The sequence below is a fragment of the Labrus mixtus genome, chromosome 21 (assembly GCF_963584025.1).
Source record: "Labrus mixtus chromosome 21, fLabMix1.1, whole genome shotgun sequence".
NCBI classification, from domain to species: domain Eukaryota; kingdom Metazoa; phylum Chordata; class Actinopteri; order Labriformes; family Labridae; genus Labrus; species Labrus mixtus.
This window is the reverse complement of record NC_083632.1, coordinates 12,176,096-12,192,391: the sequence shown is the minus strand read 5'-3', so window position 1 is coordinate 12,192,391 and position 16,296 is coordinate 12,176,096. Positions and strand designations below refer to the sequence as shown.

The 16,296-nt window shown below is 38.4% G+C and overlaps 2 protein-coding genes across 2 annotated transcripts; both read left to right on the top strand.

Moving 5' to 3' along the window:
- Positions 1–472: 472 nt before the first annotated feature.
- LOC132955023 (sesquipedalian-1-like) lies at positions 473–5,998 on the top strand. The gene is made up of 4 exons (XM_061027631.1): positions 473–569; positions 977–1,087; positions 1,621–1,924; positions 5,405–5,998. Exons 2-4 carry the CDS (start codon positions 1,007–1,009, stop codon positions 5,830–5,832), a joined length of 813 nt encoding a protein of 270 aa, XP_060883614.1. The 5' UTR covers positions 473–569; positions 977–1,006; the 3' UTR covers positions 5,833–5,998.
- A 2,016-nt stretch (positions 5,999–8,014) lies between these two features.
- Positions 8,015–11,660, top strand: mylpfb (myosin light chain, phosphorylatable, fast skeletal muscle b). Its single transcript, XM_061027632.1, has 6 exons — positions 8,015–8,168; positions 8,747–8,845; positions 9,857–10,037; positions 10,413–10,491; positions 10,597–10,645; positions 10,729–11,660. Exons 1-6 carry the CDS (start codon positions 8,166–8,168, stop codon positions 10,828–10,830), a joined length of 513 nt encoding a protein of 170 aa, XP_060883615.1. The 5' UTR covers positions 8,015–8,165; the 3' UTR covers positions 10,831–11,660.
- The last annotated feature ends 4,636 nt before the right edge of the window (positions 11,661–16,296 follow it).

The following is a 16,296-nucleotide window of genomic DNA, read 5'->3' as shown; positions in this document are numbered from 1 at the left end:
TAGGCCTACATAAGGGATTAACCTCTATAGAGTTGAGGTTATACTCCAACTACTAATGAAGTAAAGCACTCAACGTTAATGTACTCCAACATGACAAATGTCAAACAAAGTGCTGCTTTACCACTACCTCTTTCTATTTCCTCTGGAAGTAATTGATGGACATAACTATTCCTTTTTAAGAAAGTTGCAAATCAGCAAGAATTATATGTCCTTACTTGCCCTTTTGAAGGAGAAACAGAATCAGGTTTTGCCAATTATTACGTTAAGATACTATAAGGATTATTTTTCGTGTACAGACTATCACAGTAAGAGAAAAGGTATTGCAGGAGTGAAAGAGAAAATGTTTAGAATGCATTATTAACGAGTAAACAAAAATTAAATGTCAATTCAATTCACATGTATTGTAAAAAAAAAAATAGATTAAAGATTATTTAGGGTATTGATTAATGAGTTCAAAGTACACATGCAGAGGGGTGCGGGCTGTTGACGTGGAGCTGCCCTCACCTTGGCAACCAGGAAGTGATTGACACACACATGAACACAGGAAGAAGCTGAAACACGTCAAGCAGGTGAGTAAACAAGAACCATGTGGAAATGAGAAATTATGTGGTTTAGGTTTTCATTTTCACAACTAGAAAAAGAACTATGTTAAAAATTAGGTTTTTTAAAAGCGCAAACATATTAACATTAACCCGGAAGGTGCACGTTTCCGCCTCAAAACTCAAAACAGCCTGTGCGTTATTAATGGCGGAGGTCTCTGGTAGTTTTCCAAAAGGTAATAAACGATACAAATACTATAATGTTGTAAAGACTTAATTGTGTGTTGAGCAAAACTAAAAAGTGTTAGTTTGACACACAGACACGGGCTGAACTTGTTGAGATATAGAGTCAGTTTAATAGTTCCCTATAAACAAATAGCACAACATTCAATAAAAGGGGATGTGAGTTCAGGGTTTTAGTTTTCTTTATGTTGCAGGTTCAGTTCGGAGAAGCCCGAGATGTTGAAATGAAGTTTCATGAAAAGATTGTCTCCTATTTTGAATCTTGCAACTCACCTGTGGACAAAGAAGGGTACCTGTCTAAAAAGGTAAGACTATTCAATGATTAAGAATACAGTTTAATTTAAGAAATATTAACATTTAATGTGAGGTTCTAGGTAGCCTACATATGTTTCTGTACTTACAAAAATCTACAAATTGATGTTTTTCAATCAAGTCACCCAAAACAGCATTATTTCATAAATGTCTTCCTAATAGGCTACTACCATAATTCATTTGTTCACCACCTTTTAAAAGGTGTGAAGTGATTTTCAAAAAAAAAAATTAGATTGGAAAAATCCTGTGCTGCTATTTAATTCAATAACGGTTATATAGAATGTATAGCTTGTTTTTTTTTTACTGATGAACTCAAAATAAATAATTTTGAATTTCAGAGCACACAGAAACGAAATAAAAAAGCTACTTCACTTTTTGGTTCCCACATCAGAAATGTCATAAACAACTCTGTAACATGACCTTCCTCTGTGCTGCGTATTTCCCCAAGCCAGTTGTGTAAGAACTTGAGTAAATTAGTCATTTCTAACAGAGTCAGTAAACCCCAGATGGCACAACTGTCCCACAGGGTGAGATAAAGACTTCCTATCAGAAGCGCTGGTTCGTGCTGAAGGGGAACCTCCTCTTCTACAAGGACCGGCCGGACGATCGGGAAGTGACAGGGGTGATTGTTCTAGAGGGCTGCACCGTCCAGCTGTGTGAGTCTGAGGAGCAGTTTGCTTTCTCGCTGGTGTGGGGTGAGCAAGGACTGCGGACCTACAAGTTTGCAGCCGAGGACCAGGCGAGCCAGGAGAGCTGGATCAAAGCGTTGCTGTCAGCCAACCACGGCTACCTGCTACTCCTTCTGATGGACCTGGAGAAGAAGTACAGAGGTGAGAGATAGAAACCACAAGTGTCTATTTTCTCATATCTGAGGGTGAGAGAGAGCTGTCTTTGTTCTGAGAGCAGCTGTGTGAGGCATCACTGTTTACAGCCTCCACATCTGACACCCTTTGTACACCATGACACAAAGTATGCACACTGTACTATCTTGACCTTTTTCTGTTTGTTGTGTTGTGTTTATATCATGGCTGTCAGCATTTAATCACAATTAATTATGGTCTGAAATGAATGCATGCATTTTTTAATCGCTATTAATCACATGCTATTGTGTCCTTTTAGGTGCACACCATTCAATGTGAGATGTGTTGAGCAAAACCAAAAAGCATTAGTTTGGCACACAGTCACGAGCTGAACTGGTTGAGAAATAGAGTCAGTTAGTAATAGTTCCCTATAAACAAACAACACTCAATGAAAGTGGAGCCTCCACAGTGTCTCCCTGTAGTCACAGTGATGGAAAAGAACAACGCTGCTGCATCTTTGAGAGTCTCACTTAAAGAACACTTTCAGACAGCTCAGCTGACGAGTCAAAAGTAATGTTCACCTTGTGTCCTCAAACATTTCACTTATTTACCGTTCTGTTTAGATTTTAACATTTAGCTTTTGATCCGTAAAGAGTGCATTTTACCCTGGTTAAGTTAATGTCATAACCTTTAATCAACCAGATGTTTCTTGCTTAAATTCAAACAGAAAGCGATTAACTCTCAGCTTAAGACAGTGCAAAACTTCAAAATAAAAGCCTTACTATTTCTGTTTTTTTAAATGTGAAATAATTGAATTTCAAACATGCAATCAAAAGTGCGAATAATCATGATTAACTTTGAAATTTTGCGATAAATCCCATTAAAAAAATATATATATATAAATTTACAGCCCTAGTTCATATGCAACTATTAGCATTGTATTATATACTTTTTGAATGCATGTGCTTTAACAATGTTTACCGTGGTGTGCAGTTAGAAACATGCAATGACCTCATATAATGTCTTTAGGTTGAGCAAAAGTTGCAGACTTTGGAAAAGAAAGGCGGCTTATATTCGACTTTCTTTAGGGCAGGAACTGAACATGGAGGCCCTAGCAGAAAAAAATCTATCTTCATCAAAATATTTGTTTTTTTATCTTTTTAGAAACTATGTCCTTCAGATCAACCACGACTCTTATTCAGAAGGAGATGTGTGTTGTGATGAATGAAGAGTGTCGTTGTTTGTTTCTGAAGTGTTTACATAGAGACTTAGCGAGCAGCACAGCTAGAACAATTGTAATCCAGTGATTTTGCAACATTTAAAGTGTTTATTCTGAAAAATATCTTAACTCTTATCTTAACTCAATAAAGATGAGTTAATATACACAGGATTTAAAATGATAACGGAGTTTAGTTAGAGATTCCCTTGCGGGCCTGATCAGACCTTTGTATTGGTGTAGAGCCCTTTGTAATTGTGCAGACACTGATTATGGATTTAAGAACACAGATAAAAGCTTTTCTCCTGCTCTAAATCTATTTAGAATAAATAGGCTTACTCTGATTATTTAATCCCCAACTCCTCCATCTGTGTTCAAATCCCTGTTTACACCTGGTGATAACATGCATCTTGGGTGATCTGATGAAGTTTTCAGGTCTAAGTACAGATGTTATTGCCCCTTTAAGCATTGAGAAAGCATCGGATCTGATCCTTCAGACAAAAGTTTGGTGGTTTGAATATGACCACAGTCTATTTATAGTTTTTAATTTCCCATAAGATTATATGAATAATGATTATTTCAAATTAATGTTAACTGACTTCGTTGACAGATCATATATTGTAGCTCGTCCAGGGACATTTTTGTCTTGATCGCTGGAGAGTTTGAGCTAGCTTACAAATACTGTGGCACATTTACCAGCAGGGTTAGGGTTAGGGTCTCATTAGATGGTAAAAATGTAATTATAACTGAACATGACTTACTTGCATTGGATTGCTGTTTTCAGTTTGTCTATGTATATTTTATTTGTCCCTATCAAATAAACATGTACAAAAAACCCAATATAATACATAGGCTACCCTATCACACAGGCGTCCACTGGTTTAGCTGAAGGGCAGCACTAAAATTGTTCCTCGAATTATGCACACAGATTGCCCGGATTCATGGCGCATAAAGGAGAGCCAGTGAGTTGGATTAGGATCCATAGAATAACATACTGACAGGGCCCATTTGCAGGTTATAAGATAGATTTTCTGTGGTCACTAAACTGGAGAAGTACTTAGAACTCCCCACAGAGCTGACCAGACCGCAGAGCAGCGCACCATTAAGGTTCACATCTGTTCGTGAATCATTTCATGAATATGTGACACTGAATTACCCGAAGATGACCGTTTGCATGAAATACACACTGTAAGTTTGAGACAACATATTTATGTGTGAAGGCTCTCTAAGTAATGAACCTTAAAGAGTCCGAACTGTGCAGTCAGCTGACACACACACACACACACACACACACACACACACACACACATGAAAATGCAACTGCTCAGAAACAAGTCCCTGATGTGGACTGTGTGGATGATAGACAAAAAGTTTCAGGTGTCGAGCAGGTGTCTTCTTTACCTTTAACTTTTTCTGCCAGCCACAAACCAAATTGTCAAAGTCACTCTCTCTGCCTCTTCTCTCTCTCTCTCCTCACTGTACTCTGTATTATTAAAAGGGCTGGGAATCTTTGGGTGTCCCACGATTTGATTCGATGTTGATTCTTGGGGTCACGAGTCGATTCTGGATTCATTGATCCATGGATTCAAAGTCTATTTTTGAATCAGTACATACTTCAGGATCTTGAGGATCGATTTTTGGAAGTTATGAATCGATTTGAAATCTTAAAAGAGAATAATTTTTTCCCACCTCTAAGCCTAAAAATCCATGTGTTGAGTTGTAGTGATGTCAGCAATGTACCCAGAGGGAAGTGGTAATGACGTACTTTTTGCAACAGAGCCTTATAAATAAACCAAAATACAATGCTGCCCCCTTTTGTTAGTTAAGGAGGACTATAACCATGCTTTTGTTTTAAGATGCAATGGGTAGTGTCAGGAGGCATTAAGGAGTAGACAATGTCACAACTGTAGTTTCCCATATTGGCAAATAGGAGCCAAGCCACAATAACAGACAAAATGAATGTATCGGAAAGAAAACACCAGAAACATGCTGTGGTATTTCCATTTGGGGACTCTTTAAAACAACAAATGAGTTAATCATTGCTAACAGAAAATAATTGACTTAATTTGTTTACTGAATGGAGCAGTGACTTCTGATTAATTACTAAGTAGGTTGAGAGATTTATGCAAGCAGTTAATGACATACTTAGAGCTGTCTCCTTGTGAATGGATTACCGGGGAGACATGTTAATGCCAGGTGTAAGGAGGGCCTAAGTGTCTCTGTAGCTCTCTTTAAACATAAATTCACTTTTTTGGGGGTTATTTACATTTTTGTCTGTGTGCTTTTTTCCTCAGATGCACTAGGTGAGTTCTCTGAGGAACCAGCCAGAGCTTTCACCATGCCCAATTACAACACAGCAGGATTGCCTTCTGCCCCTTTAAGCATACAAACCTCCACACTCCCGTCATATCCATCACCATTTGCCGGAGCAGGACCCAGCCTTACCAGCAGTCCGATGCTCCTACCTCTCAACATTTCATCCAAATCATACAGTAAAAAATCACCCAAACTGTGGCCCAAGAGGAGCGCCAACGTGGTGCCTGTTAACACTTCTGCTCCGTCTTTAGGAGAGTTGTCAGGTCTCTGCTTCAGCTCTCAAGAGGAGTTCAGTAAATTGCATGAAGATTTTGGAAGAGAAGTGAAGGAACTGATTGCTGATTGGTTAAAAAAGGGGCAAGGTGGTGAAGCTGTTCAGCAAGAAAACTTAATAGATTTTGGATAATCTCTGAGAAGTACAAACTGTGACTGAGCCCTTGGTTTCAATAACTGTGGTTGCTTTGCAAACCTATGATGTAAATAGTCATATGAACTATACTAAGTTGTGTTGTTCATTTTTTTTACTAATTATGTATGCTGTTGAGTCAATAAATGAAATATGATCTGTCCAATTTATTTTGTTATTTCAGTCAAGAGCTCTCTTCCTGTTTTCAAAACACACAATGACTAAAACTTCTTGTGACGATTGCACATTCAATAGCTACTGTATTTGTTCCGCCTCTTTCTGAATCAACCGGGCCATAAAACTTAAAACATTAAAGTATAGGGTAGCAAATGACGCGTTTTACGTTCCTGATTGCAGAAAAAATAATTTCACCAGTTTGTTAATGAAGAACAAAAATCAGATCTTCTCCATAAAGAGTTCAGTCAGAATTAAGAATCCTCTTTGGTCCCAATATTGCGATTTTTTTTAAATGCTTATTTGATACTCTATGTATAGGTAAGGTTATGTGTTTTGATCACCTTATTGATCTATTTGTCTTTATTCATGGGACACTTGGTCATTGGGTGTGGGGTTAAAATATAAAGGCTGACAGTTGTAAGTGGGGAAGCAAGCCAAGAAGGCTGAAGTAAGTCTGTCTGTCAAATTTGAGAAGTGGAAAAATGGCTGAGAAAGAGAATGGGGTGGGGGGGTCAGTGCTAGCGCTATTTCAGTCACTACGGCAGCTGTCTTGTTTTTATGGTCTTTGACAGAGCCTGGGCTCTTTCTCCGTCTCTGTCGCTCTCTCTCACTTTTTTCACCTTCAAGCCCCAATTTGAAGTGGCTGCTCAACGTTCTTTACACGGGAATAAACCTTTGGTTGCTTCTTAATAATCACCATTGAAGATGATTTACGTTCCTAGTGCCGTCACATTAAGAAAAACAACAGGATTATTTATAAAAAATTAAAAAAAGGTACATAGTTTCACTTTTACAAAAATTAGATAATATTTTGCCCCTGGGAGTACAAGTCCAACAAATGAGCACAGAGACGTATTAGTTAGCCTACTGTATTCCAATACGTACTTTGGCTGTGCAGTGGTTTGATTGATGGCAGCCTTTGGAGCTCATATATGGAGTTTAGTGGGTGGGCCACTGTCCTCCTATTCTAAAGCAACTATACTGGGAACTACCCAAATTAGTGCGTCCATGGTGGGAAAGCTGCTCTTTTAGTTCCATCATCATTTGCTGTTTTTCATCATGGAGGCGACTTATCACACAAAAATATTCTAAAAGGTTCCTTCTTTTAAACAGAGGGATTAAGTCAGCTGCTGTTGTCATGTTCTAAGAAACCTTATTCTTGTTAACTTCATTTAATGAAACCTTTTCACCACTTTTTATATGTTTAAATTACATTTTGGACTTCATTAGAACATTTTTCACTACACAAGCACAACATAATGGACACAAATACATGACATAACGACCAACAATCTGCCTTTAGAGGAGGGAATATACTGTACATGAACAATTATATAGGGCCTATTTTTGTTTCTGTGGGGGGAGAAATGCATTTTAGAGAAAGACTTGCAGTAATTCCTTCGTCCTCTGACAGTTTTGCAGGACTGTTTACAATTCTCATTAATGCAAGGTCACTATATCAAGTCCTGGTAGTAGTCGTGTGTCACTATTGGCCCCAAACCAATATCCATCATCAGACTGCTTTCAAGTTTCATGTCTGTTTATACACCCCGCTGGCCACTGCTGATCATGTAGTAGAAACTAACCTATCATTTAGACAGGCGATGACTTCAGGAAATGTTTACTGCGATTACAAGCTGGCAACTTGAGCGGCTAAGGCCTGTTGATTACTGTTAATCCAATACGTGTGTATCAAGTTAGTAGCAATAGCCTGTAGACATGCACTGGGGTTTGTTCTCTCATGGTAAACATAAAGAAGGAAAAAATAGACACAAAGATCCTCAGCTTGCAGAAGAAGTAGGGATCGGGGGTAGTTCAGTTGTTGCAGCATTCCCGCCTGTTAGTTTGTCCATATTAGTCCACAGATGACACCAAAGTCAGGCGTGTGTGTTGGCATTGAATTCACCTCATTCCAAGTCTCCTGGGGCCTATTTTGGATCATTGGTAAGTTGATCCACCCTGCCACCTTCTCACTCCTCCCTCTTTCTCTTACTTTCCCTCAGCTCTGTTTTCCTGCCAAACCTGATGGAGTGGCTAAAGTTAGCCCTCCATGGGCTAGTATATAAGACCCCATGGGTGCGATGCATACATGTCAGTCACATCGGCTTTGGCGTAGGCTTCTCTTCTTGACCACCAACAACCCCAAAACTTGAAAGATGGTGAGTGTCACCATGTTCCTTGGAAGAACAGTCTCTTGGGAGCTTGGATCCTCTACCCTAAACTGATGAGTTAAAAGCATCAGTGAAATTTTCAATCTGGATTACCAACTGTCAATGTTGCAAAATGTTAGGAGTCTCTTTAGCAAAGCCTTCAAAACTTTTGATAATGGCAACAATCTAGATTTTTTTCCATTGGCCTACTCTAAATTTTAAGACTTTTTTTGTTAATTTTTGTAGTCTTCAAGGAAATAACTTGCTTTATTTTTTGTGAGATTTAACATTGTCAGAAATCAAAAGCTTTCTGATTTGAAATGTTGGGATTTGTTTAATTATTTGGCAAAAGCCACCAGTTAAGTTAATGTTATTAGTTGCTAGATCTTATCTCTGTCAAAATACAATTTAAAAAGGTACCAAAAACAAGCCCTGTGGGACTCCATCATGTCCTATTGGTTTTGACCTTACAAAGAGCATCATTGACAGTTGAGAGCCTAAACAAGGATCACAAAGTCTTATAGAGATGTGTGTTTGGTCTGTTGTTTTGTATGTTTAAAGTGTTTTACCTTTTTATTGTGAAACAGGCACCCAAGAAGGCCAAGAGGAGGCAGCAGCAGGGAGAGGGTGGATCCTCCAATGTGTTCTCCATGTTCGAGCAGAGCCAGATCCAGGAGTACAAGGAGGTAACATTTTTTTCATTACTTCTCTTGCACTTCAAATTAGAAGCCTTCTAATAGTATAAACTAAGGACTTCAAGGTAACTTCAGTAAATGTTCCTGTTCTGTATCGATTATTTGACCTTGGAGTAACGTGAGGTAGCTTCTGAAGGATATACACCTGATTTTTTAGGCCACATGACAGCTAAAATGTCCTCATCAGCACGTCAGAACAGTAAATCCAAGTTCTTCCGATGACAGCAGCTACCTCTCCCCTGGGTGAGCTCAGTAATCCCTCACACAGACCCTTAAACAGACGCTGTGTGACCCAACTGGAATGCTGCCAGACAGCTGGTGGACAGTTAAATCAATCAAAACAGGGGAGAGGAACTCAAGGTAGAAAGAGATAGATAGAGTGTACTTTTAGAGTTAAAAAAAAGGAACAAAATGTGGTTTTGTCGTACTAATTAAGGACGTAGCACTTAGCTGCAAAAGGTATCAAGATGTTGAAACGGGGATTCTGGTGACAATGTTCCCTTTACAGATATTAACAGGGGAGAGAATATTGGCGACAGGGTCAGAAAATGTAGTCACAAGGCAAAAAAAAAAAGAGATAGGTGGTGTTAGATGTAATCGATACCGTCTCCTTAAATGTCGCAAGGGGCTTGTCTTAAATTCCGAGACCATTTTAACACCCTAGAAAGACAAGTGGCCGACCAGCTGCCAAGTCCCGAAAGGTTTTCAATGCCATCTTTGGTTTCACGTGGTGCTACCCACAGCTATGTGGAGAGGGAGAGGTGGAGGACAGCTTTGCATTTACACGCTTATGTTGGCAGGCAAAGAATTATCATAGGGGGTCTTATGACCAAGACTTGTGAGAAATATGAGAACCTCAGATATCCCTGATTTAATTTGTTGTGTTTTTTGAGTGCTTAAGATTACCTTATTTATTTATTTTTATTTATTTTTTATCCATTCACTAACCACCCCCACCCCACCGCCCCCTCTCTCTCTTTCTTTCTTTTCCGTCCATACCAGGCTTTCACAATCATTGACCAGAACAGAGATGGCATCATCAGCAAGGACGACTTGAGGGACGTGCTGGCCACCATGGGCCAACTGAATGTGAAGAATGAGGAGCTGGAGGCCATGGTGAAGGAGGCCAGCGGCCCCATTAACTTTACCGTCTTCCTGACCATGTTCGGCGAGAAGCTGAAGGGTGAGTTGAAACTATCTTGCTGTAGAAATTCTCACACCTGGTATCTTTCAACATTTTACAGCATAACTAAATTCATTCATACTTATTTGGACTTTTAATTTTTTATTATTTTAAACAGAGGCATGACATCTTTCAAATGCAAAAGTTAACTTGAAGGCAAATGGTTGAACCTGATTTGAGCCTGAGGCTCCACAGCAAAACACTCAAATATTTGTATTTTTTAATAATTCATAATACCAAGTTATATCCCCAATCCCCATTAAACGGTATAGACTATTGTGTGGTGCAAGGCATATTAGTTTAATAAACTTTGCTTGGATATTAAATTGTTTTTAGAATTTATAACTGTGGCTAATTGACTAAAAATACTCTTAGGTGCTGATCCTGAGGACGTTATTGTGAGCGCTTTCAAGGTCCTGGACCCAGAGGGCACTGGCGCCATCAAGAAGGAATTGTAAGGGCTTATACCTTTAACTTGACTTCAATCAAATAAGTATCTCTTTGTGAAACACTCTTGAAACAAGCTAGATGTTCAATTTCCTTCATTCTTCCTCTCCAGCCTTGAGGAGCTCCTGACTACCCAGTGCGACAGGTTCACCGCTGAGGAGGTGAGCTGCTTAAACTTTGTGGCACACCTGTTCACAGTCTGTCTGAGTTATAAGTCATTTGATTCTATTTTCTTCCTTTGCAGATGACCAACCTGTGGGCTGCTTTCCCTCCTGATGTGGCTGGCAATGTGGACTACAAGAACATCTGCTACGTCATCACACACGGAGAAGAAAAGGAAGAGTAAATCCCCCTCTCTCAAGCTCTCTACCTCTGTTCAAACCAGTACTCGCCCCCCACCATCACGATCTACTTACTCCCTCTTCTCCAACGCCGCAACATCCTTGCACACATTCGCCCTCCTGGCCCTCTCTTTGGCTACAAAAAGACTTGTCTCCTTTCTAGAGATCCTCAGTGAGGGGACTGTGGGAGGTGTCTGTGTGTGAGCAGTACCACCACAGGAAACATGGGATTATTTTCAATAAAAATAATCTTGTGCTAGTGAAACATTCTGTCCATCTCTGTCCCTGCCTCTTCTTCCCTCTTCTTTTCCCCCATCAATCATTCTGTCCTGTGTTGAGGCCAACAGTGCGTGCATCATACCTACATACAACGTGTCAGTACAGTATGTCAAATTCTTGGGTGCTATGGTGCAAGCACAGGCGCTTGCTTGAAACAAGTAAGCAGTCTGACCCGCGTGGTTTGTTAGTCCCAACCTGAGGGAATGTTTAACGGATTTGTTCCTTTGTTTGTATTAGGAAGGAGTGCATAGCAAAAGAGTTGGAGTACTATACTATAATAGTTTGCCTCCTTCTCTTTTCAATCTATCTCCCTCTCTTTACACAGGTGCAAAACGGAAAGGTTGCAGTGAAAAATAGGAACACTTGATTTTAGTTTACCCTTAAATCTTGTTAATAGAGAAAGAGATGGTGAGAGATGGTGAATGGGAGGCAAAGATGAAATAAACAAAAGTGAAACATCTTTGTTATATGACTGTTCTTCCTCCTTCTCGCCACTGTTTCTCTCTGGTGTTTGTGACTGTGCCTGTAACTAATAAAGAAGTACAAATAAAATCCACTTTCTTTTGTATGATGCTGTATCTTCTGGTTTAAGTGAGGGTGTGGATGATGGAACTGCTGGTGGAGAGACCCACTGACAGCACACTGACTGGAACTTGCATAAAGGGAAGTCTTTTCATTATCTGAAAGTACTGTAAAAATATACGATTAACAAAAGTTAATATTCTTCATTTGCAAAATGAAATCTCCAAATACACCAAAAACCCAAACATGGTTAAGAAGAGAACTTAGGGATGGATGGAATTAGCTGATGTGACATTTAGCTGACAGCCAGCAGCCCCACCTGTCAATCAAAGCAACCACGCCCCTAATTTTGCATAACTTTGAGTAAGCCTTTACATAATTTTTAATGGGTGAGCTTAAAAAAAATCCTGCTCCAAGTTGTCAGTAATAGCCTAATTAACTTTTCAGACCAAAACATTTTTTTCTTTACCTGACTGTAAAAATATGTGCTGCAATGTTGAGCACCTTATTAATGGGCCCAATGGGGATTTACCAGTATTATAGCTTTGGATCCAACCTCAAGTGGCAACTAAAGGAACTGCAAGACATTGTAGTACAAATATCCCTTGTAAAGAGAAAGACAACACCCAGACTTTGGACTAATGCATTATAAATCCTGGACCATCACTAAACAGCTATTTGAATACATTTAATTTGACAAATCCTTAAGAAAGTAGTTCAAATGTTTAATTTAATAATGGAGTCATTTGATTGCATGATTAAAGTTATGACCATGACACAAGGCTTTTTGTACAGTGTTTCTCTACATGTGCTCAGATTGTATTTGAATTAATTCAAAGTTGTTGTTCAAGGCAGTTTCTGAAGCTGTTGGGTTTAACTCTGCTGGCGCAACAGGTTTCCTTAAGCATGAAACTTCATTTAGTCATGTTAGCCTAACTTTATATAATCACATCAATAAATAAAGTTGAATTCATTAATGAACCAATAACATTCTTTTTTAAGTCGATACAAATCCACTGATATGAGAAGCTTTCTTTATTCTTGTTTTTATTAGTAAAGTTATGGTCTAGTTAATTCAGATTAAATTGCAGAATCTACAGCTATGCATCTAAAGTGGCTTTACAAGATTATAGTCTGTAAAATGTTCCATCACTGTGGTCAACATCCCTTAAAGCTATACTCTTACGCCTATTGTAAATTAGCAGATGATGACATGCTAAAATGCTAATTTAAACATTCTAACCTACAAGCACTGTAATAGTCATCATGATGGCTCAATAATGGTACATTTAGCATAGACTTTTAGCCTTGTTTGTTTAAAAATGGGATAAGATCAAGCTATACATGAAGCATGTTCACAACATGCAAGTCTGTTGACTGATCCACCACTGTCACCATCTGCAAAACTAAATAGTGTGTAATGTAAAAGGAAAATGATGCTAACATGCTATACTTAGTTAGTATAAATTGCAAACACTCTACCTTTTAAGTCTCTGTGCATGTTAGCATTCTCATGGTGGTCAACCGATAGCTAACAATGAGGACATTTTTCTTTTTTTTCAGCAGCTAAACTTTGTATTTATTGTAAGATAGCAAATGAGAGCATGCTTACATGCTAAAGTAAGTTTGTGAACATTGTAAACATTACTTTTGCTAAACAACTGAGCTTTTTAAATAAGTCATTGTTAGAGTGTATTTTGCATCTCAAGTTCATTTTATATCAATCGAGCATAGAAAAGACATATTTGACACAGGATCTGCTTCTGTCACTTGTTTAACAGAAGTGGGCTACAGCATAGCAATTTTGATTTTTGATTTTGAAATGCTTTATTAATCCCTGAGGGAAATTCTTGTTGACACTGTTATTTCAGAGACAGCCTTCTCACACACATAGGCCCGAATCACACACGTACAAACAGGACCTGTGGACATGAATTAGTGTGAAAATGTCAGAGTGGGGCTGCTACACACTGAGACTTGAGCCAGCAACCCTCCGGTTCCCAACCCAAGTCCCTACAGACTGAGCTACTGCTGCCCCATTTATATTATTCCTTCCTTACTTTGTAGTAAAACTTATGCAAATCTTGGGGGCACTAATGTTCGAACACATTATTCAAATCAAGAAAACTTCATCATATATAGCATGCCATATTGCATTGTACTGCAATTGTTGACTTGTTCAGTTGCTGCACAGTAGTGAGTTGTTTTTAATTTTTTTTCCAATACCTCCAGTAATCCAAATGTCTAGTTTATATAAGCTCACAAATTCCTCCACTACAGAATTTAATGTTATTCTGCTATGTGTTGACCATCCAGAGGGTGTTATCGTCTGGACATGTGTTGGTGTGCTTTCTTTTGTTTTTGGGTTTCCTGCAGCTGTCGCTGTACTCTGGGACATGTTACAGAGAGGAAGAAAAGGAGACCAGTTCACCCCCTATGATGTCTTTGTGTTAAATGTGACTGTCATCGATGGGATTCAACTGCTCTTTACGTTGCCAGAGCTGTATAATTATCTATATGGACATAGCTTGAAATTTGAGAAATCTGTGAGCTTCTTCTTTCCATTCAATCTGTATGGAAGGCCTCTGTTTACCACCTGTATCTGTCTGGACTGTTACCTGGCTGTCGTTCATCCAGTTGTGTATCGGGCAAACAAGAGTCTGACTCCGAGGGTGCTGACAGCTGGTGGTGTTTGGACTGTTACGCTTCTTTGTGGAGTTATTTTTATAAAATGTTATGAGTTCATTAACAGACGTGTTGAAGTCGTGTTTTTTGTGATGACTCTACCTATTATTGGATTTTGTGATGTCACCATCTTCTGGACCCTGAGGAGATCGAACCCCACAGGAGGAGGCGTCCATCCACAGAAGAAGAAGGCTCTCCAGATCATCATCAACAACCTTGTTCTTTCATTTACTTCCTATCTCCCACCGATAATTGGTGTGTTGGTGTCTGAGTTTGTGAACATGGATGAAGTTACTGTTTTGTGTCATGTTATGATTTCCGTGTCATGCAGTTTATTAGTGGGAAACACAGTTTCACCCATCATGTATTTGAACAATCTGGGGAAACTGGAGTGGCTCAAATGTTTGTGTCAGAAATAGAACTCAAACAACCTGTGTTTGTCTGTTCAGGAGCATTTTTAGTTCAAGCAGGTGGCTGTTCATCGTGAGTCTGGTTTTCGTCAAGATTTCTGCATCTTAAAAAGGAAGTTTGTTCCTTTTAAGAGGCAGGAACTTTACTTAATCTCGTTAAGTGCTGTGCTCATGATGGATTAACGTTGGGTCTTTGTAACATAACAATGAGTAAGGTCTTTTCACCTGCTCTTTTGTAATATTAAATAACAATGAGTAAAGTAATTGATCTGCTTTTTGTAAAGTGTCTCGAGATAACATTTGTTATGAACTGGCACCATACAAATAAAGATTGATTCATTGATTCATTGTTGTTGGTTAGTTCTGTAGAGATTACTTGATGTCTGGGATTCATAAATAAATGTAAAATTGTCATGGCAAAAATAAACTTAAAATAACTTACGGTTTCTCTGTTCAGTAGTTTTCTTTAGTATATTGCCATTACACAAAGTATATTAATAGAGTACTGTAGAGATTGCTTGATTTCTGAGGTTCACAAACACATGTAGAAATATATGTACTTTTTCTAAATTGTTAAAGATGGAAACTGGATTCGATGCCGAAATGCCTTTCTGGATGACAAACACACCATAAACCATACTAATGAACAGTTTCCTTTCAGAAATGATTGATAAAACTGTGTCTTACTGCATGGCTTGATTTCTTTACTTCATTTTTTGTGTAAGTGAGTTTAATTTTGAGGGGGAACTAATTCATAAGTAATGCTTCTAAAAGATGCTGTGAGGTTGAAACTGGTCTGCTACACTACATGACTAATTCGTTTTTTACACAATTCCATCCTTACAACCCAATTTTTGCTCAAAGAATACATTTTCATTTCAAAATAAGCTGGTTGTAACTTATTTGTTTTTATTGCATATAGAATAAAAGGCATAAATGAGAATATTTGAAACAGACACCTGTTGCTGCTTTAAATAGAATAAGTCTTGTCATGGTGTGTTTGTTCAGCATCATTCAGAACTCACCACCACATTTACCTAAATGACAACTTCATTTGTCATTTGCAAATCACTGACATCGGGTTGCGAAGCATTACATGCTAATAAAGACTTACATATTCAAAGCAAGGAACATTTTGTACAATGTTCTGCCTTTCAAACAAAAGCTATCAGTCAACACATAGGATTCACATCAAGATCATTTTTTCCCTTTCCAAACGTATTTTTGCCTTCTCTGTTTGAAATTTCATCTTCTCTTTCACAATTTCAGGTCTATATTTTAGTCTTTCCTATTTAATTATTTTTGCTATTCAAAAGAGAACCTGGTAGCCTGTGACAATGACAGCAGATAAATTACAGGCGCATTCAACAAATTATAGGATAGAATAATACTTTATTGATCCCCAGAGGGGAAATTCGGGCGTTGCAGTAGCAAAAAGACAGTAGAAAAGGTCATACAAAATAAGAAATGTAAACACAATAAAGATAAATATACATAAAAATAGGAGGTATATACAAGTACAATATAAATGGTGAAGTTAACAGGACAATTAGACATTATTATGTGCAGTGAACG